The 22,415-nt window shown below is 43.7% G+C and overlaps 1 protein-coding gene across 1 annotated transcript; it reads right to left on the bottom strand.

Moving 5' to 3' along the window:
* Window positions 1-935: 935 nt before the first annotated feature.
* LOC126516918 (leucine-rich repeat-containing protein 47-like) lies at window positions 936-21,730 on the bottom strand. The gene is made up of 6 exons (XM_055064365.2): window positions 20,860-21,730; window positions 18,279-18,437; window positions 13,701-13,817; window positions 12,835-12,953; window positions 10,517-10,619; window positions 936-6,448 (listed from the first exon to the last, which is right to left on the bottom strand). The coding sequence occupies exons 1-6, from the start codon at window positions 21,685-21,687 to the stop codon at window positions 6,164-6,166; spliced, it is 1,611 nt and encodes a 536-aa protein (XP_054920340.1). The 5' UTR covers window positions 21,688-21,730; the 3' UTR covers window positions 936-6,163.
* Between the last annotated feature and the right edge of the window lie 685 nt (window positions 21,731-22,415).

The following is a 22,415-nucleotide window of genomic DNA, read 5'->3' as shown; positions in this document are numbered from 1 at the left end:
ATTACACGCGTAAAGCGAAGACGTGGGATCGTTCCCCACCTGCGGCAAGTTGTTTTTCATCCACTTTCAGTTCCATTAATTTATTTCTTTATTTCAATTAGTAAGTACAAGTAACTTCCCCTGTGTTGTCCTTAGTGTCTTTGCTTGTTGGCTTCTTAATGACGTACTGTCTTTGGTATCGGCCCTCTTTGTTATGACACTTACTTTCCAGGATTGGCCATGACCAAGCCAATGATAGAATGATGAAGGCAGCATGATGGCGACAGCCTGATGACAAAGGGTTGCCGATTCCCAAATGATGACAATGGTATAGCGACACAAGGACAATGGGACCTTGACATGGCATGAAAGACCATGACATGGTCCGTCATGCCATGTCCGTCAGCGACTGTACATATGATGGCATGATGAAGCTGGGGTGACTATGCAACAACCATGATGGTATTATGATGAGCAAGTACCTGGGGCACAATTGGAGGCCACTGTTCGAAATGTGTGTTCAGTTTCGCCTTACGCGATTGGCCTAGGCCGCGCCGAGTCGTTAGCCACAGGGCGCCCCTAGTGACACAAGCTGGTAGACAACTTGGGTCACTGGGTTGGCGTAACAGGTGCGATGACTGCATGATAAGAGTCTGATGACGATGATGGAATGTCACCATTGCAACAACCATGACGGTATCATGACCACATACCTAGTGGCTCAATTTATTAGAGAACTTGGGCCACTGGTTTGGTGTAAGAGGCTAGATAGATATACTCAATGTGCCTGAAGTAGGCAAAGAATGTTAATCGCATGAACAGAGCATCGGAGCCAGTAAAAGCTGCTGCCACTTTTGGCCCACCTTGGGTAAAGTGGATATAACACGACGACACAGTCCTCGTACATACTGCAGCCCTTCATAAATATTACAGTAATAAATTACTTTCAAAAGCAGTACAATGCAAGTGTTTCATTTTTATTTCTTCAATCAACAGTGCTTCGCAAGAACAAAGATGAGTGGCACTCTAAAACATTCAATAAATTAAGGTTCACTTTTTCACAGTTCAGTAAAAGCAGTAGTCCATTTCAAAGCCCTCATCAATGCAAAACATGCAGATCAGCTGCCTTTCTTAGTTCAACACAAGTTGTTCCACTTGCAAAAGGGCAATTGCATTTTGGCTTTGAAGAAATACCACAACAATCTTGATCGCCCAGTGCATACAGAAAGGAATATTTAGCAGCCACGTGGTTGTGCCATTACCATAGCCTTCTGCAAACGCACCATTTTTCTTATTCCAGCTCTACTCACTTTTTACACTGATTCAAGGAATGGCAAACAATTAAGTACGCATGAAAAAGCACCTATCCCTGAGGTGGTGCTCTTGGATGATCACTTGTCGTGATGCTCACTGGAAGCATCAGCATACACAGGTAATAGTATCCTAGGCTCTGTGCCGAGAATACTGTCACTCACAGATGCCAACGTGTTTGGTGCTAGTCGTGCAAAATCTCGCATAGTTGAATGTATAATCCCAAAAGCGACCATTTAAGAAAGCAGCCCCTGGTGTCTTTCCGTCTACCCTTTCCGCAATACAAATGATGTGTACAACAGAGCCTTTATACAAAAGACGTCTCTTACTTGAAAGTCAACTGCACTGAAAGTTCACTTTGGCTAAACTGATTATAAGTGCTCAGAATGCACCATTTAATCAATATTGGCAATGCTGCAAGGCTGGTAACTGTCTAATTGTCTCGTGTAAACAGGTGACAAGTACATATGGAGGTTAGCAGATTTTCAGCATGTCGTCGGTGCCGCAATCTTGGAGGCCATGCCCAAAAGCCACAGAAGTTCTCAATGGTCTAGGTTCTGCATAATTTCCAGCAAACCTTTAGACAGTTTTGATACGAATACTTAAAAAAAAAAAGAAAGAGAATGAAATGTCTTTGTGATGCACCCACTTGTGCTTTAGTCAACAAATTGCTAGTGGAAGTAGCGCTATATAATAGACTATCTGAAACTAAACTTACTACACAGTCTGACATTTCATTGCAGTTGGTCTTAAAAAGAATTTCTTGATTGGATGGTGTTGGAGTTTCCTGCCACTCAGGATTGCGATTGGTGTGGTTACAAGCACTGTGTCAATGGCCAGTCGCAAAAGGCATTTACAAAACAAGACTTGCGTAGATATGGGCCCAGAAGAGCTAAAATTATACACAGCAAAGAACCAATAAAAGCATCATGCAGAACTGCCATGGCAGGTATATTCCACAGAAACCAAGAATGAATTTAATTACTGCAATCAGCTAGTGTCAAGGGAAATATGCATAAGGCCTGCTTTATATGTCGTAAGCTGCAGAAAATGCCTTCATTTAGCAGCTATAGTGGCTGCAATGAAGTTTAACTTAACTGAAAATTTGATCCAACTATCTTTTGAATGACTAAAAATCTGAAGCTATTGCAAGTCTAAATGGCATCACTGCCTGTCCTCCACAGTCTTTGGCATGGCAAATGTGGTTCGACACACCGTAAATTGTGCAGGCAGACAACTTTTAATGGAGGAAGGAAGCGGTTTTCCTGAAACACTTCTCAGACAATGAGTGTGAGCAGCTTGTTTGTGTTCAATGTGCCTATGCAGTTTCAAAAATTGTTTGTACATCTGCCAACATTCAACCCATAATTCTTGAATTAGTGATCAGTGTCATTCCTTTTCCAGACAGTGTCACCACTATGCTGAAAAGCACAACTTCTGATCTTTCTTTAAGGCTGTCACTCTGTGAAAGAAGCATCCTATCTTTCAGCGTACTTAAAGTTTAAGGCAGGTACTTCCACTGATGCCAAAAAGTGAAATGCATGTCCATTTCTGCCTGACCCATGCCTTTCTAAGCAAATTTGCATTGCGCTGCCCAAGCCACTTACAGTGCTCACAGAATGAAATACATCAATTTACTGCAAACTAATATGCATACTTTTGTTACCAGTGTCTGCAGTTCTTGTGACGTCGGCGTAATTTCAAATCGTGCACTTGGATCAGAGTTCGTGCCACCTTTAGCAATTCATTATGACAGGATGTGGTACTATTAAAAATTAAATTAAGGGATTTTACGTGCCAAAACCACAATCTGATTATGAGACACGCCATTCCGGAATAATATGTGCCACCTGGTTTCTTTAATGAGCACCTAAATCTAAGCACATGGGTGTTTTTGCATTTCGCCCCCATGGCTGGAATTCGATCCCGCAACCTCGTGCTTAGCAGCCCAACACCAGAGCCACTAAGCAACCACAGCAGGTGGACATGGTACTATCGAGTGATTCCATGTATAGAGAGTTCTATGCAGTTTTCCTGTCACATTTCATTTTGTGAGCACAGTATAACCAATATTCTGGCCCAGTCACCATGAAATACTACTTTTGACAGCCGGAATACACACAAGCTTGAGACATTCATTGCTTGTATTAAAACTAGTGTGTATTAATCCCATAAAAAAGCGGGCATCACATATAGACAGAACTTGTAAACGTGACCTGGCAGCACTGTGGAGAAGATGACACCAGAAATTTCAAATGCAGGCTTCTCCACTCAGCTATATAGGTACAACTATGATGATAGTTCTCATGCTGGACTTTCTTGTTCTATATCTTAGAATATACAAAGAAACATTAAGGTATCTGTACAGTACAAAAAGCAGACAGAAGTGGTTCAGTTTCTCTTTTTACTTTGCATAAAATCCATAATAAAAGAATTAACCAACGATTATAATACTCCCTAATGCGAAATTTGAATGTTCGTTTCGCGATATATTGGCTGGCATGGACAACGTGTCACGTGCGGCATGTTGCAAACGGAACGAAGTGTGGTGCGACTGCCTCGCTAATCGGGAGATCACAAGAGGCAGTGTGTGGGCGTGATTCACAGCAGCTGCAGCAGACAGACTTCCGTTCATGCAGCGCTTTGTTTCCATACATGGCATCGGTGGACGTGCTCGTCACATGCCTTATCAATGGAGTCACCGGTGAACAGATGACAAGCGCTACTCTGGTGCCACCTCGTAGCGATCGTCGCCGCAGAACACATCTTGCGTCTAACTATGCTTTTCTTCTCACGCTTTCGCCATACCCTTCTCGGCGTTTCGTCTCACGGTTATGCTGCACCCTCCTCCTCTGCCTTCTTCCTTGGGCTCTCTTTGCTATCGCCGTCTTTCATCCCTTGCTACGCTCCGCATTCACTCCTTAATCCTTGGTTGTGTTCAATTGCTCGGTTATGCCCATGCTCAACGCAGCAAAAAGTGCCTAAGAGCTGTGCTCTACAATTAAATAGAAAAATAATGTGCCAGTGAACCTGGCTTACAGCGCTGCTGAATGCTACATATAAGTACTGTAGAACCCCGTTTAGATTCTTAGGGGGACTATGAGAAAAGTGATCCAGAAAAACGTAACATCTGGTAATGCTGTGGCAGCACTACAGATGAGGCAAACAGCTATCATCACACACAACTTTATTTGAAGCTAGCAAACAGTTAAAAGCCTACTATATAAAACTCACTGTTGCTGCCTAGCAGTTAGAGTGAATGTTAAAGACTTTCTATGAGCATTCGTAGCCATGAATCACACAAAATGAAGCTTGCAATTTTTATGTTGCGTGTGTGTCAAATGCTCGATAATAACGGCCACTTTTTCAGTTTCGATGCAGCCGTGCGTGTCTCAGTAATTGTACAAGGTATCAAAAGCCACGTGGCAGTTAACATAAGCCCCGCTGACGATGTCAGTGGTGGGCTGCTGTAGTTTTTGGACATAACAACCACGAAGGGAAACATAAAATGCTAATACACACCATGCTAAAAAAGCTAATGCACACCATGCTGTGGGAACTAAACAGGACCTGCGCTTCAGGGCGTAAAAGCTGGGCAAACACAACAAACAGGAAACTATCAACAAGGTTCTCCTGTATATTGAAAGGCAGCATACTATGGCTTTCGCTGCAAAGATGTTTGTTTTTGGAACTGCAGACAGCCAAGCACTGCCATGTAACTTTCAGCATTCCGTGCAGTAGCCTAGCCACCATTTCTGGGGATGCCTGCAGCCCGCACCAACCTGATTTCTTTTTGTTTGGTGGGTGTTACAGGAACTATGAAAATTCCAGGAAATGTTCTAGCACTGAAGCGCTACTCTGGTGCTACTTCACCCACTTCACCCACCCACGGTCCCACTTCACCCTGCCCACCTTCCTAACCTCTGCTACACACCCTGACATCATGGCTGTACACCAAAAGCATAAGTCACCCAAAACATCCAATCCTCTCTTTCCTCTCCCCGTCGGCGCAAAAATCCCGAATCTCATGCCACGGACAATACAACCATGTTCTTTTGGCCTCAGGCATTGCGATCTTTCTTCAGTCTGCATGTAGCACTATGATGAGCCAGCAAAATCTTTAAAGGGGTGCTAAAAGAAAATGTTAACTTGAGCTAGATAGAAAAATTAGGCTTGTGTAATAATGAACTCATCACTCATATCAAGAACAGTGCTTTTGTAAATGAGAAAATGGAAAAAAATGGAAAGTTAATGTGGTGCCATCTATTTTGGACCACGGTACCTCCTGTGAAATCAGCACTGGCTGATTTAGAGAGAGCAGCAGAGAGGGAGGTCATGTGGGGATTAATTCAACTCATCTGTTTTGGCACAGGTGATTCAAGTGGACTTTTCAGAAATGGACCCTTTTCCAACAATGCCTTGTGCCTAACTATCAGCAGTGCGGCCGGCACTAACGGTACTTGTGCATTTCTGGGAAAGGTTCATTGAGGAGCAAGGGTGGTAGCGATTCCAAACACACCAAGGTCACGCATTGGCACAATAAAAACTGTGATAGACTTCTAGACGAATAATCCGTTGATGTAACTCCACTTAATATTTTCCTCTAGTGTCCCTTTAAAAATCCCAATTTTTAACATGGTTTGGGCAAGGAATGTCCATAGAGAAGCACCCTCGTCGCAGCTCCAGCGACAGCCCTTGTTTGACCACTGTTATCATTTTAATAAGACTTGAGCTTTCAGTGAACCTCTGTTTTGCTTGCTATCATTTTTAATAGCCAGATGCCCACAGGGCACCAGGAACGTCACACCAGTCCATTTCTGGAACAGCAGCAGTAAAGCCCCCCGCCCCTCCCCCAAAAAATGCGTGATCGACTTCACTCGGACCGCTGCTCGACAACGATTCCCGGGCAGGCGAGGTCTGTCTTGGAAGGGTACACAACACGCAGGTTTCCGTCCTTGTCCACTACTTTGACCTTCTCCAACTGAAGCCTATGTGTGTTGGCGCCACTGTCACCAGTACTTCCCGCCTCTGAGAGAGTCTCCTCGTTACCTAGGCCGAGCTGAAGGCTTTCGGCTAACAGGGCGTCCATCACCTTCTTGCAGAACGGAAGGTTGTTGCCGGTCACTTCCGCAAACACATCCCGCGTCTGCTCACAGATCTGGTTGGGAGAGAACACCATACATCAGCTAAGGCAGGACAGTCATTACATTAACTGCACCATGGAGGGAAATTACAGGCCAACTACAACAAAATTTCACTTTGGCTGAATTGGTCATACAATTGAGTGATATGTATTGTGACCGCTGCGAGTGCAAGTCATGTTCCTCATCTGTGCATACTCATCACCTCATGAGGCTGAAGCAACCTTTGACCTAACTGCTGTCTCACAATACCACTGTAAAAACCTTGGCAAAGCTGCAGGACTGCAATAGGATGGATAGGTGGGCTAGTTGGTATTACTTACTGTACCGAAACGTAGGGTGCAGCAAAAGATGACAGATGAAGGAAAACAACCGGTCATAGTATAAAAAATATTTATGCTGCAAGACTAGAGTGACAAAACCATTAAATAATAGACTACAAGCGAAACTGTAGGTTTTTATGTAGGCTTCCATCATGAAACCTAAAGCAAAACTTGCATTATCAGTTTGTTTCTGCATTCCTTAGAGAACTTTCTAGGTTGTTTCACTTCTGATACTTTGTGATACTTTGTTTCGCAGATAGAGAAGAGTAAGAAGAGTTTAACGGCCGGTTGTTGTTAAACAATTTGGTTGGTTATGAATACTCAAAAATACCAAACAGTTGCTTTTCAAATAAATGTATCATATTCAATTCGTATTAGAAATTTCTGATATTCGCACACCCCTAGTAATAATTTATTAGCAGTCTCTAGATGGCACCTAATAAGACTACGTGTGCACCTAGTACACCCACACGATGCATCACATCAAATTTAAATCGTACAAGTCTGCAGGATGACTGCTCTATATTTAAAAAGCCTGAAAGTTGGGCATTTTGGGTTATTGTTAATGGTTTTTAGCACAAAGAAACACATGACATGAGAGAAAGCACAAAGGAGATAGCGATTTTTTCTTGTGTCATGCGTTTCTTTGCACTAAAAACTATTAACATGCAATACCAACTAGCCCTCCAGTCTGTTTTGTTGCACTTTGGTTTATGTTTATTGTTAAAAAGCAGTACGACTTTGAACATGGACAGACAGAAGACAGCTTTGTACAGCGCTCATCCTTGCATTTATTCTGTCAGCCAGTGTGAAATTCTGTTCGAAGATGCGAAAAGCAATTTCCTGCATGACTGGGAGCTGTTTGGAAGAAGTCCGTTTGGTGTAAAAAAAAAAAAGGGATAAATTATAGGGACTACTGGGAGGAATTACTTTTTTTAAACATATGCCATCAATCCTTTCTGTACAAAAATTGCAAAAATCTGAGAACTTCCAGAAAAACTGAAGCAGCAAGTCTGCAATTCTACCTGTGCACTAAAAGCAGCAGCCATCCCAATTTCATAAACATCCTGTGTAGAGCATCTAAGGTATACATCAATGTCCGATTTCTCCAACTCCATGAGACCACAAAAACGTATGGAAAATCGGGCAGTACCAAAAAACGAATGCATGCCTTTAAGTGCCTGCAAAGGCTCAAATCGCCACAGCAATTTCCGAAATAGCTTTTATGGCCTATCAGTACCATTATTCGGGGTCTCCGTGCTCGTGTTGTGACAGAAGACTGCAGGAGCACGCATGTGTAATTAAGGAACACGTTTTATGTCCCATGACATAGCTTCTTCGCTCTCTTAGTATCCTGCACTGCAATACTTTGCATATGCTAGACTGCATAACACCGCTGTATTGGGGCAATGCTTACTTTTGGAAACGAGCATTATGCAATGTTTCAGACCTTTGCCGCGTTTTCTGTGATCCGACACCATCGGCGAAGATGACGAAGGCGAAGTCGGCGCGATTGCAGAGAGCGGCGAATCCCTTAAATAAAAGATATGGTATCGAACAGCAGAAAGCTTGATAGCGAACGTCGAAGCAGCTAGGCCTAAATTGTACTGCTGCCTGCGGATCAGTGCGTGAGATCATAAAATGGCAGCGATGGCGGCTTCAAGGAGGTTTTAAAGAAAAATTGCTGGAGTGGCAGCCCTTGAGGTTTCTTACCAGCACAGGTGAAGCTAGAGTTTGCCTATACTTCTACTCTGAAAGAGTGCCGTGACAGCTTAAATCTGCTCACAGCTCACGTCATTTTGGTCAGTTATTGCAAATGCTAGGCTAATTTGAAAATAAAAGCTGGAAGTCCTTGCCTAAAATGTTACCTTTGGCTGCATATTGATATGATCCACCATAAGATTCAAAAAGACATTTAGGCTTCCTTCTAAAACCAGTAACAGAAAGAAAGACGTTGAATTATATCTGCATGGCTAAATTAACCATCCTAAATAGCATGGAGTGGGAAGAAAACGCTTCGTATATTCCCGGTATTTGCTGACATTTTTTTCGTGCCTATGGTAAGATGGCAACGGTCCGGCTTCACTTTTAAAGGGGTGGAGACATCAAAATTTTCGTTCATGCGTTTGTTGATTCAATCGTTGCGTCATGCTTCAGGGAGCACGATACACACAGCGGGATTCATATATATCTGATAAATAATTTAATAATAGCATTATTATACTGAGTGATTTCGGTTTCGGTTTCTGGGCTCCGGGGGATGCTATGGCGTCACAGAGGAGGAAACGCAACATGGCTTGGTCACGTGGGCCACAAAAAATAGTGACATAAAACGATGCTGCGTCGTCTGCTCGCGCGTACGCGTGCTCTCCCAGCAGAGGTAAACAACTGGCGATTCGAAGTGCATGTCGTGATTATTATAATTATTGCGAAGAGTGACAACAACGGTTAGAAAATATTGCGGCTTGTGAGAGTTGGTGAATTCATTCCGAAGCGCCGCAAGCTTTAGCTTTGAAGTGAACTGGAAAAGGCCTAGCGACGATATCGGCGGCGCCGAACGATCAGAGGCGGTGAGGCTGCCGTCGGTGCCAGAGTGACCACTCCTCGGTCGCTGATTGGCCGCTTCGCCGTACGGCTGCCGCACAAATGGGTCCCGGGCGCGTCCTCTCTACGGCTAGGAAATCTCGCCGTTCGCGAGCAAAACCGCCGTCGCATGGGGGTCTGCAGAAAGGATTTCTATATGCCTGTAGCTCTGTCATAGTGGAGGCTATGCTCGGTCGCTCGGCTCAGCAGGCTCCGTAATCGGCAGTTCATCCCTACTCATCATACGTCACGTATTTGTGCTAGCGTGCTATGACGTCAATATTTTCGTTCCTCCTCTGTGACGTCATAACTGCCGCGCTAGCGATGGGTCTCGACCACGAGAAGGAGTTTTTAATGACTTTTTGGAGCTGAATTCAAATTATTTTGAAATGTTTGCAGCGTCCAATACCTCGTTCTGGGTGTCCTTGCATACGGAAGCAGCCTACAACATGCTTTTTATAGCCTCAAAATTTGGTGTCCCATCCCCTTTAAGAGCAGGTCCACTCCAGCAATTTTTAAAACCTCCTTGGGTGGCTTCAATTAATGCTGTTTCTGACCTGCGGTCATGGCAAGAAGTCGGAAGGATCGGATGGAGGAGGGTTTCAGCATCTGAAATTTCAGGCGTCCTTTATACATTGGCTCTATGGAGTACATGGCGGTGCCACGAAGGTGTCCGAATTATGAGGCATGTCCAAACAATTGGGCATCTAAAAAACCAGTCATTGACTGTAGATACCGCCACTGTATATTGTGAGTAAGAGTTTCGTAGGAGTTGTATAAAGAAGGCAAGCAGTATTTTATTTAAACTACAAATTAACATTGCAAATTTGTTCACTTTGAATGCCTATCAGATGAAGATCACATGACCGCTAGATCTGTATTCACTGTGGAGCTAAACATGTTTCTTCAGCATCCCCCCTCCCTTCCAATTTTGATTTTTGTAGATTTTCGGAAATATGGAGTCCGGAAAAGAAAAATATGCACCTGGCACTCATGAAGATTTCACTTTTTATCTTGTATGTAACAAACTTCAACCAGTCAAGCAGTAGCCCAGGCATAGCGTTTTCAGCTTTCACAGCTGCTAGAACAGGAAGGGCAAAGGCTATATGTTTTTTCTATGGTAAGCAAAGCAAGGTAAGTTATGAAAAACAAGTCAATGAGGTAAACACGTCGACATACCCTCGTTCCGTCGCTGTTTGTCATTGGTGGGAAGGAGATGACCAGCTTCGATTCATCTCTCAGGAAAGGGTACAGGGCCTTGTCCTTGAGCAGGTACAAGTACCTGGACACATAAACTCTGTTTAGCGTGAACCATTTCCAACCTGTCCAACACAAGAAATAAGCAAGGAGTGTATGCATAACTAATATAACACCACGTACCAGTGCCTCCACAAACAACCCAAATGTGCTTTTATGAGTGCCCCATTATAACACACTTTGCCTACATTATCCGATTTTACAACCCAGGGGTAAACAGAAATGGTTAAGATAATGGCCTAAAAAGCTCTTAAAATGACACTAACAACCAACAATAAATCAGTTGAGATTGTTCAAGTAGTCTTTCCAAACCCTATTTAGATTCATATTTTGGGAAAAGGTTGGTTGATTACGTGAAAAAATGGAAGCCAAACTTTTTTTTTTTAATTTTGTGTGAAGACCTCAGCTCTGGCACATTAGTGTGACATCACTAATTTAAAAGCATTTTTCTGCGTTTTGGATGTCTTGGTACAGGAAAATATTCTTGAAAAGTGCTAGGTCGAGTCCTTGATCCCTTTATAACTCAATGCAGTCCTTCACTGATGTACATTTAACTAGACTTAGTCAACACTGTCAAAGCCTGTGATGCAACGGTGAGCTGGTACATAAATGCCTGGGTCTTGTCGTCGCACTTCATTCTTGCAGCTTTCCCAGTTTACCATGCCTTATGCCACAAGTAACCATTTCACTACTGAAGAAGTGTAATTTTCTAATTCAAACTTAAAACTCAGTATTCTCATTCAAAAGTGCCATTCATAATATAATTGCTTATCTTGGCATTATCACTACTATATGCAACGCTTGATCGGGTTACACCAATTCCAGACGAGTTCAAATAAGCCTGACCCACATATAATATTAATTTCTTATGAGTCCATAATACATAATATGCCATGCCAAATTCTGAGTCTGATTCTGCGTATCCAAAAGCAGCCTGAGAGGGTGGACACATGCTTCCATGAGCCTGAATAATTCAGTGATTTCTTGAGTGTGAGTGAGCCTAAGTATGTGTGCATGAGCTACGAATCGGAATAAGCATGCACTACTCCCAATGCACACGAGTTCGAGCACAAATGGGCTTGGCAAGGTTAGATTTGTGGTGAGTGCAAGTACGAGTGAGCCACCAAACTGGGTGTGATTCTGGCATGTCTGAGTGAGCTCATCACTAAAGGTACATATTTTTGTGTGGGTGCGAGTTTCCTTCCATATTGCTGACATAATCCCATGGTTCACACTCTACCTTAAAGGGGCCCTGAACCACGTTTTATTGAAGTGGAGAAAGGCACTTTGAAGTGAAACTGGGCTATTTCAGAAATATTCTGCCGCAAAAAGTACTTCAACGTGTTCAGCAGAAGCGGAGTTATTGGCAATCAAACATGGCCTCTGCTGTGCTCCCGTTCCTTCTTCAATGCTTTACACTGCGAAGGCTACGGCGCAGTGGGGTGTGCACACGACACTCAGCCTTCTGAATGTCACCGTGGTGCGCAGTTCAAATTTCACTTTGGATGTTAACGTAGACTCCATGACTTCCACCTTTGTACCTACAACACGCTAAACATAAGTCAGACACGTTTGTCCTCAGTGAGCTGCAGTGTGCTTAGTCAGTTGACTCGTGGCGGCACACCACGCCGGGCATGATACCTACACCATGTAGCCGACCGCAGCGTGATGTCAGCCATCGGCCAATAGCAGCCGTTTAAGGGAATTTTTTATTTTATTTACGTACAGTGTACTGCGGTCATGAAGGACCATGCAGGTGAGCAATTTTTTGTTATACAATTGCAGTTTTGTGGCACGAATGAAGCCGCGCAGCACACAAGAACACAAAGTGGATAATACAAAGCAAACATATTAGTGCAACTAGAACCATTAAACGAAACAGGTGGAACCTGCCCAGCTAACATATTACAGCTCATAGGAGGGTGCAAAATAATACAGCTCAGAGTCCAATGCAATACATACAACAATGATGAAATAGAGCGTCCAATGACAAAATAAAGTGTCCAGAAGAGAGTGAGGACAGGGCCCTCTGTTGAAAAGAGAGCGTTTGAGAGAAAGGTGACTTCACAATCCACTTGCGAGCTCCACGCACCGCAAACTACAGCAAAACTTGGCTGAGATATTCACAGTAGCGTATGCTACTGGCAGATTATGTTTTTTTTTACCAAGCTTGAGGGGTGGTTCAGAGCCCTTTTAAAGGGTTAAGACGCAAATAGAGATTCACCGCTATGCACACTCACTTGTATATTCCCGGGTAGGTGCTTCGCTTCTTCTCCTTGCGCAGGGCATCTGCTTCCTCCGTCATCTGCCGATACAGCTCTTTGCCGCTCACCTCCTGCTTTCTTCCCAGTGGTATAAGCTGTCACAACACACAATGAGTGACACATTATTGAACATCTGTAACGCTGCATTTGTGTGCCGACTGATTTGTGACAAAACATGAAAAAGCTGAAGTTGCAGAGGGATACGCTTTGCATAGTAAGACTGTAGATTTTGAACAACTTGCAGCCACCCAGCGCATTAGAGTAAGACAGAACTAGATGAAGGACAGTTTGATATAGTGTTTCAGTGAGTGGAGATACTATTATAGAATTACAGTTCCACTTGGCTTCTTGCAAATAGAAACCGTCGTCCATATATTTTCAACTGTTCACTGTCAAAACAAAATTTCATTCTGTGCTGTTCAGTTTGATAGCAAAGTGGGTACTGAATTGTTACTACTGCAGTGTTCTCTTACCCCAAGCACAGAATTGCAAAACCAGTATAGCATATGTTAAAACCTATCACTGCCCAAAAATGCAACACATGAAGCTACAGCGCTGCAACCATGGTCACAATGGTATGAGACACACTAAAAAGCAATGCACGAAAAGAAGCTTTAGCACTCCAATATTTGACAGGCCATTTCAAGAACCTCATTGACAGGAGCGCATGCATCAAACAGCTGTGTATCAACGTTTGCCAAGGGTAGATACTGTTGGAATACTATGCTGAAGTAATACGTAATTATGTGCAAGAGTGTTTTCAAACCAGAAGCTCAAAATAGTAAAGTGTAATGCCTCAATGGAGTACAAGTAATGCAAAGCTAACGTTCAGGATGGCTCACCTTTAGCTTGTCAGGCTCAATGGCATCGTAGTAGACATTCCCAGTTATTTTCGTAAGGTCGTGAGTAGCTATCGTAGCCTCGGATCGCTTCACACAAATTGTATCGTGTAATTTGTTCTGGAAAGTTGGAAAACATAAAAGAAAATAAAGATAAGCCTAAGGGCATTGAACTTGCACCTTAACTTCTCTCAACATGTAATTGACCGAATCCATTTTCGATATTTCACTCCTTTATGTAAAAAAAAAAAAAAAAAAGAAAAAATGAAATCTGGCTTGGCGATCCATGCAAATCTTATGAACACTGGTATTAATTTAGATTCACTCCTCAAAATCTCAACCAAACCTGAACCACATATGAAACCTTGGCTTCAATGTCAAAGAATTCAAAAGAATCACCCAAAAGTACCAAGTAATAATTTATAGGATCAAAACTGGCACAATGACTGAGAAAGTTGAAGTTCAGCACTGCAGAATGAGTGATGGTCAAGAGAATTATGGGGGTCATGCAAAAGGGGGTGTTGAAACACCTTTTCTAGAAACTGGGCAAGACACTGTGATGAATGCGATGCCGCAAACAAATGTGTTCCCGAAGAAATTTTTAGAAGGACCAAATATGAACAGAGATTTGCAGGATGCAATGTTCACTTGCCCCGATTATCCCTCAACTTACTGGTTCCTCTCAGCTGGGTTGGCACTGATAGCACTGCTCTGCATATCACTGCGTTTGTTCCTTTTCTTGCTGTGGTGCACGTATGCTAATATTTGGAGGCTGACGTTTTGACTAAAGCACTCAAGGCAACAAAGGAAGAACGGCAGGGCAGGCGGGATGCGTTAACAACTGTTGCTTCACTGTTTCCTGGAAGATTTGGAAGTGCGTACTCAGTGACCAGCATCTACGGGTTGTCGCACTTCATGTAACTCATCGCTGACATCCTAAGGTGGAAGAAAAGCAAGGGCTTGGAGAGCGACAGGAAAGAGCAAGCAGTTTATTATGCTAGAATGTAGATCCCCTATTGTAAGCTGCGGAATAATATATTGGCTCACGTGCCTACGGAAGGGAAGCACTGTCTTACCATGTTCGTTAAGTGTTTCAGTGCCCCTTTAATAGACAGGAATTGATAAGAGTGGAAATGCAGGTAACTGATAGCTTAGGAAGGGGAGTTGGGAATGTCAAGTAATAGAGCAAATAACTGGTGAATTATTACAACAACAAAATTGGCACAGAGGGCAAGCAAACATGGAACAGAGTGGCAGAAGATTATATGAAGCGGCAAGATAAGAAAATTTGCAAGTACGCAGTAGAGTTGGCTGATGCAAGGCAGGGTTGGTTGGCGACACTGGTAGGAGAACCATCACTGACGACAATAACAGAAAAATTACTGCTAGTTGCTGTGGATGCAAAAATATTATTATAGATTAATAACAGAGCAAGGTTATGAAAAGCTCATTTGATTCATTCGTAAATGCGAGTTCACCTGGTAGCATTCTACAGGACTCTTGTGGGTCTGTTTACATTCAGGTGGTCGAAATTAAGTGCTCAGAACCAGGCACGTACCCAAGGGGGGGCCCGGGGGGGCCCGGGCCCCCCCGAAATTAAGACGCATACACCCCCCCCCCTCCCCGCCCACGTCACTATTTCTCACACACATTCTTAAAGCGCCGCCAAATCAATGTTGAGGCTTGACAGCTATTCGGCGGTCAACATTTTGCTGCCTTTCTTACTCCTTTTGTATGGCGGCAGTTATCGGCGTCTCCTGGGATGTGATGGCCAGTTTCCTCATCAATTCAGTGCCCGCGCGATTAACTCGAGATGCATTCAATTGTCACCGTCTATTCAAAGGTCACGCCCATCGTTGTTGCTTCGTATATTCAACCTTCCTCGTTTAGATTGATCCAGAGGCCAGGAAAGGGATTCAGTTCGTGGTCAGCTGGTCTGTGTGCACGTGGAGCGAGTTGCGGCCAGAGAAAATACCAATTGCCTTTAACTTTTCTTTTTGTTCCATTATTTCCTCGAGCGACGGCTCGCCGCGACGCTGACAGATCCTCGGAACAATATACCCGTGATATGGGTTAGATAAGGTGGAAAATAAAATGACGCGAGACAGCATCCATCATCGATCTCTGCAAGAACCCTTAAACTCATAGGCAATATGACAGTCATCCATTAATTCGTCTGGTTTTTCCGTAATTCTACAGCTCTTTTTGTGCGAAATTGCCAACTGGAAACAATAGTCGCAAGGATTTGAGAAATTAAGCGATCTCCTGGGAAAGAGAGCCAAGGCAACAGCCAAACAGGAAGGAAAAGCGAAAATGAACAACTGTAACCGTTGTTTATGAAAATATTTATGGATCAACACGTTTTTATTTAAAAAGGAAGTAGAGAAAACGCCGCCGGAAGTGGAGGACAATTACGTGTGTTCTGAATGACGCTTCTACAGTTATCATTCGAGCCGCTTAACGTTGCCATTTCTCTGCTGTGCTTATGTAGATGTTTTTCTAACCTTCCGCGGTGGGCGCAGTACGTGTAGAATCGCAGCTTCCTGCGCCATACACGGATGTACGCGGCTCGCGTGCACGCATCGTTACGTAGCTTCCCGAATAACAATACGAGTCGGTTGTGGCACTTGTTAGAGTAGTAAACGAGGGATCCAAAACAACTGTAATTGTTCCGCAAATATATATTTCTGCATATTTCTTCCAGAGCTAATTCAAAAAGTGCTACTATAGTCGGATACAACTTAAGAGGAAGCTTTAGCTTGGGCCCACCTCCGACGCGGCCTATTCCAATATATGTAAAACTCAAAAACATTTTTCTGAGATAGCCCCTGGACCGATTTTAATAAAGTTTGTTGGATTTGAGAGAGACAGGTAAACTATAGTGACTGTTGGTAGCGGAATTTCGATTAAGGGCCTGAATTTTGTTAAACAGATTTTCAAATATTCGACAGTTTGAAAAAAATAGAAGCAAGAAGTTTACAAATCCATAGCTTTGCATCAAGAACAGATATGGCAGTTCTGTAAACGGCATCCATTAGACCATTCAAAGCGGAAAAATTTAATGTCATTTTATATTTTATGTGAATTTGTTACGTTATTTACAAGGGTTCTGCAAAAGCTGTATTTCCATATTACTAAATTTTTGTTAGATTCATGTGTAACATATCAATTTTGTACGTTTTAGATGTACTATTAGGTGCAATTTACAGAATTGTGATATCATTTCTCGTTGCCGAAAGACAGAGTTGCAAACTTGATAGTCTCGTTTTCTGACAATTTTCGATTTTTGCCAATTTTTAATAAAACATTGACAATCTCAAGCAAAAATTTGAAGCCAACGGTCACTGGAGTTTAAGTTTTTCTTTTAAATGCAACAAAGCTTGTCAAATTTGGTGTAGTGGTTGCTGAGAAAAACGAATTCTCCTTTTACATTACATATATTTAGATAGGAGCACCCGAGCTAAAGCTTCCACTTAAGTCTGCAATGAAGCCCGCCCACGCTGTCATAACCGCCAGCCACTGCTCCTCCGCGAGGCTGCAAATAATTCGTACTTCAAACTTTTTCTGTTACCCAAATAAGGCGGTAACTACAAAAATAAAATGCCTAATTCATTATTGAACTGCAATAACATGCTCGCTTCGCTACAACTATTCGTTGTGAAGTTTCACTTCAGTTAGCAGTGAAGTTTCATGAGTAAAACGGGTTCAGCAGTGAAATTAACTGCACAGCAGATTTTGAAGAGTGAAATGCTCAGATTTCATACATTTTGTCCATGTCTGTTGCACACCTCATTGCTTCCGCCGATGAAAAGACTCTTGAAGAATAGCAGACGCTCCGGAGGTATCAAGTACGACGCCATTTTGAAAAGGCCGCATGACGAGGATTTTGTTTGCTTCTGTGCTTGGCTGGCGGAGTAACACAACTCCGCGCAGTCCGTGTGCCTTTGTTGTCAACTGCTGTTTCTTAAAGTTCTATTCTACTAAAGCAATATTTATGTTACACGTTCGCTTCTGTACTTGTTCTTGGCAGTGTTATTCCTGCGCTTCTTTCCTGCGCGAGTCCATTTGACGTGGTTCTTTGTTTGCCAAGTAAGGGAGAGGCGTATCGCACAGGCGTACCTGTAAAATACACCTGATTTCATTCCTCTTTTGTGGGTTTACGCATTTTTATGGCGAATGCTGGGCGCTATTCATATTTGTGCTAGTAAAGGTACCCCCCCCCCCCCCCCCCCCGTCATTTGCACAGAAAAGTCACCTTGGGTTGGGCCCCCCCGAAAAAAAAATCCTGGGTACGTGCCTGCTCAGAACACATTTGCCTGGTTCATTCAGAGCGCCACATTCATCGCGTCACGCTCAGAGGTGCTCCCACCTTCGAGCTGGTAGCGTGACTTGGATATGACAGAATATTCCAATGGCGTGACTCCTCCACTTACTCTGGGAGTAGCTGAATATTTGCATCAGGCATGCTTACTCCAGATTCAATGCTGAGAGGCCTCCATATAAGTGGAGAAATGTGTCTTAGTGCAGTAAGAACGGGTCAAATGTACCAATAAATGGGAGCTTGCAAAAGAAGTATATTACCTGGAGAGCAAGAAACTTGCGAAGTCGGTTGTCTCGGTCAAGATAGACGTTCCGGATGATGCAGCAGACGATGTAAGGCCTCACCTCTTGCACAGCGTCGGTGACTATCACCGTGGGGCTCTGGGAACTCAGTTGGAGCACTTCGAAGGCATTCTGGACCTGAAAACATCAGCAGACAAAACAGTAAATAAAATAGAAGGTTATTGTGGTTCAGCATAGGTAGTGCACAAAATTTAACGACAAGGAAAGGAATAAAGACGCTATCTTGCACTACCACTGCACTGAATCATGCATTACTAACTCTCAGCTCTGCTAAACTGCTGTGCTATTGTGGTAGCACACAACAACAACAAAGCAACTTCCAAAAATAAATGGCTAACTTTTCTTTCAATATTACTTCCACTTCCTGACTACAAGGATGGAGCAGTAAAGGTCCTCTGATTAGATAACTTTTTGCAGCCACTTTCAGTGGCCCTAAATGAGGCCATTCGCTGCATGTTATTAGACTTGAAAAGATTAGGAGTGAAGATCAACGGCAAATATCTCAACAACTTTCGGTTTACAGATGACACAGTCCTGTTTAGCAAGGTGAGGGACGAATTGCAACAAATTATTGAGGTCCTTAGCAAAGGAAGTGTAAGAGTATGGATGACGATTAATACGCAGTAGACAAAGGTAATGTTCGATAGCCTGCCAAAAGAACATTAATTCATGATCAGCAGTCAGCCTCTAGAATTTGTGCATGGGAGGTACCCTGTAAGTGTCTACCTAGTGGGCGTGTCCATTTCGTCTGCTATGGAGTAATGATTGGCTGGGTGCACCTGCCTCCTCACACATACCCCAGCCCAGCCAGTCGGAACTTCAGCAGTAGAGGAAATGGACATGTCCACTAGGTGGACATCTACAGAACACCTCCCCAGGAGTTCATTTGTCTAGATCAATTACTCACAGAGGACCGTGATCAGAAGGAAATTTACAGAATAAGTTGGAGCGCATAGGCACACATTACCAAATCATGATCAGGAGGACACCATCGTTGTTGAAAAATTTGTACAATCATTGCATTCTACCGATACTAACATGTGGCAAAAAAACTTGCCGAGATTAGCAAAGAAGCCTGGGAACAAGTTAATGACCACGCAAAGAGCGATGGATTTAAAAAAAAAAAAAAAAAAAAAAAAAAACTTTAGGTGTAATGTTAAGAGACGAAGACATGAATGGTGTGGATCAGAGAGCAAATGGGATAGCCAGTATTGTAGTTGATGTTAACTCATTCGCTGCCAGAGCAGGTGAATCACCGAGCTGCTGATTTTAGGATTTCCTGAAGCTGCTGATAGACTGCAGCACTTATCACCTTATCTGAAGATGCTTGGATATATTACCGATAGGTGGCAGTACTGAGCTGTCATTTGAACGCACTTTTCTATGTTTTCGTTTTTTCGTGATGATGTCTGGCGACAGAAGGAATGGCGGCGGCTAGTGGACGGCGTGCTCTCTCCGATCGTGAGACATTGGATATCCTCCTTGATAGCGACGGCAATGAGCAGCCTCAAGGCAATGCCAGGTGTATAAGGCTAAAGGAAAAAAATGTGAAAGCCGCTGGGAGTGTGAAAAGTGTGGTGCTGCTCTTCATATGCCTGAGTGCTTCAAGATTTTTCACACGGTGAAACGCCTGTGACTTGAAAGAACTTCACAGAGTAAAGTGTGAATATTTCTCAAATGTCAATGAATGTATTTTGATAAGTGTCCAGCAAATATTTTGCTTAGGTGCTCATGACGCACAGAAAGGTGAACGTGTGGCATGTGCGCTCGCTTTTTGAAAAAAAAAAAAAAGTGCAGTACAGATGGCCTGCACGCACATGCGCAGCAGCGAATGGGTTAAGAGAAAAAAATGGAGCTGGGCAGGTCACGTAATGTGCAAGGCAGATGACCGGTGGACCATTAGCGTAACATAATGGGTTGCCAAGAGAAGGGAAGTGCAGTCGAGAATGGCTGAAAACTAGGTGGGGTGATGAAATTAGGAAATCTGCATGTGCAACTTGGAATCAGTTAGCGCAAGACAGTGGTAATTGGAGATTGCTCTGAGAGGCTTTTGTCCTGCAGTGGACATAAAAATGAGCTGATGGTGATGTCTTAATGCATGCCATGCACACAGTACAAGTTGGTCACTGTTAACAATTATTAATGCAAGTATTTCAATACCCGTGAGTTCTGCAAGCCAAGCCTGTAAGCCTAATCGAGTTACAAACATGCTTGAGTGTACCTGTGGCAATAAAAAAAAGGAACGCCGCAAAATTAGGAGGTGTGTTGCAGGTTATGGATAGCTTACCACACTCCTTCTGCAATCAGCTACTATATGTTGTGTAAAGCCAGGCATCAAATTTCAAGACATCCTGTCAATGGTCACAAGTACCCACTGTTGCCAATCCAGAAGTATGCAGCAAGACTTTACCTACTAGCACCGTAATTCAGAACTGAAATGTACTAGCGCTGCAGCACACGAACTTTCGAAGCAGCCGAAGCAACACGCGTTTGCACAAGAGCGTTACTGCTATCAAGAATAACATGACACTGAACGCACCTCCTGGACGTCGACGGGCGCACTGGTTCCTTTCTTCTTTCCTTTCTTGGACGCACCGGACTTGTCCTGTCCCGTGCCTTTCGACTCTCGCGGACAGTGGCTTTTGACGTATTCTAGGACTTGCTTGTAGTGACACTGTTCGACCAACTTCTTCAGGCGCTTGTCACTCAGCGGATTATCCTTCAGGAGGAGCTCCTTAAGCTTGCCTATGTCTCCAATTTCGCCTGGAACCTGCTTCACAGAGTTGCTAGCGAGATCGAACAATTTGAGCGACGGCAGGGTGTTGGATAGCTTGCCCGGCAGCGTTTCTATGCGGTTGCTGTTGGCTATAAGCTCGGACAGTTGTTCGAACCGGGTCTCCCCAGAAAGAAATGAGGGAAATTCCTCAAGCTGATTCCTGGAAAAGTTGAACACAATGAGGCGCGTCAGCTTTGCAAACTCGTCGGGGAACGTCGTGAGCCGGTTGTTGCTCACATTGAAGCTTTGCAGTTCTCCGAGGTTGGACAGCTCGACAGGTAGTTCCTCGAGAAAGTTGCTTGAGACGTCGAGGAACTTCAGCTTGCGGAGTTTGCCCAAATCGGGAGGTAACTTTGAAAGCTGGTTCGCATTCAGCGCAAGTCGGGTGAGGTTGACAAGACGAGCGATGCCATCGGGCATCGCCGTCAGACACGTATGGCTTACCTCTAAAAAATTGAGGTGAAAAAGAGTGTACACGGAGACATCGAAAGATTCCTCTTCGATCTTTTTCGATATTTCCGCGCCGGTTAGCACAAGCTCGCACCGTTTTTCTATTCGAGCGTGGTCAACTTCTTGCCACGCGGGCGCCATTTTTTAGGTGATGTGCGGTGACAACCGGCGAGAAGTGAGCTTTTAATGGCGTCAGTCTCGTATTCCGCGACTACTGCGACGCCTGGCGTATGGATGTCGGGGATCATGGGGATCATAGAGTTCCTCACTATAACACCTAAAGGGTAATCTGGCGCCACCGTCTATGGGAGTTTCTTAAGGAAGCACCGTGCCGTCATGGGAATGACGGTATGTGTGTCTGCGAGGCTCGTGTTGGCTGGTGTTGTAAAAGGCTTTGTCTAAAACGTGGATATGGCTACGCAAATAGCGTGTTCTCAAAGTAAGATCTTCATAAAATGTTTCCATTCACGCATATTAAATCTTTACTCACCCACGATGCATGACCAAGCGAAGAAAAGCAAGAACGGACGACCAACTGTTTCAAAGCGAGCGCGAACCTTGTCGTCTGTCCTCCAACTTTAGCGGCCCGCTGATACTTCTTACGTAACATGTAGTCGTACACACAACAACAAGTTCTCATAGTTAAACAAAACATGTTTTCGCGTAATAATGAAGCTAAAACAGCTTTTCATGTGCTGTTCTAGTAGAAAATGAATCATTGTGACAGACGGAACGGTACTTGCCAAGCGCGTCTTCAAGGTGTCCTGTCTCTACGAGAACGATGCCAATCCGAAGCCACAATATACCAGCATTCCCATGCATACCACAGCGCAGCAGCGCCAGATTTCCCTCTAGGTAATGTAGTGAGA

Source organism: Dermacentor andersoni, chromosome 3, assembly GCF_023375885.2.
Source record: "Dermacentor andersoni chromosome 3, qqDerAnde1_hic_scaffold, whole genome shotgun sequence".
Classification (NCBI taxonomy): domain Eukaryota; kingdom Metazoa; phylum Arthropoda; class Arachnida; order Ixodida; family Ixodidae; genus Dermacentor; species Dermacentor andersoni.
This window is presented reverse-complemented; position numbering and strand designations above follow the sequence as displayed.

Excerpts from the sequence above, each read along its gene's own strand:
- LOC126516918 (XM_055064365.2), bottom strand. The coding sequence starts at position 21,687 with ATGGCGCCCGCGTGGCAAGAAGTTGACCACGCTCGAATAGAAAAACGG. Across the intron at positions 13,818-18,278 it reads GCAAGTTTCTTGCTCTCCAG|AACAAATTACACGATACAAT; the intron begins GTAATATACTTC and ends CCAACTTTCCAG. Across the intron at positions 6,449-10,516 it reads CAAACAGCGACGGAACGAGG|ATCTGTGAGCAGACGCGGGA; the intron begins GTATGTCGACGT and ends TCTCCCAACCAG.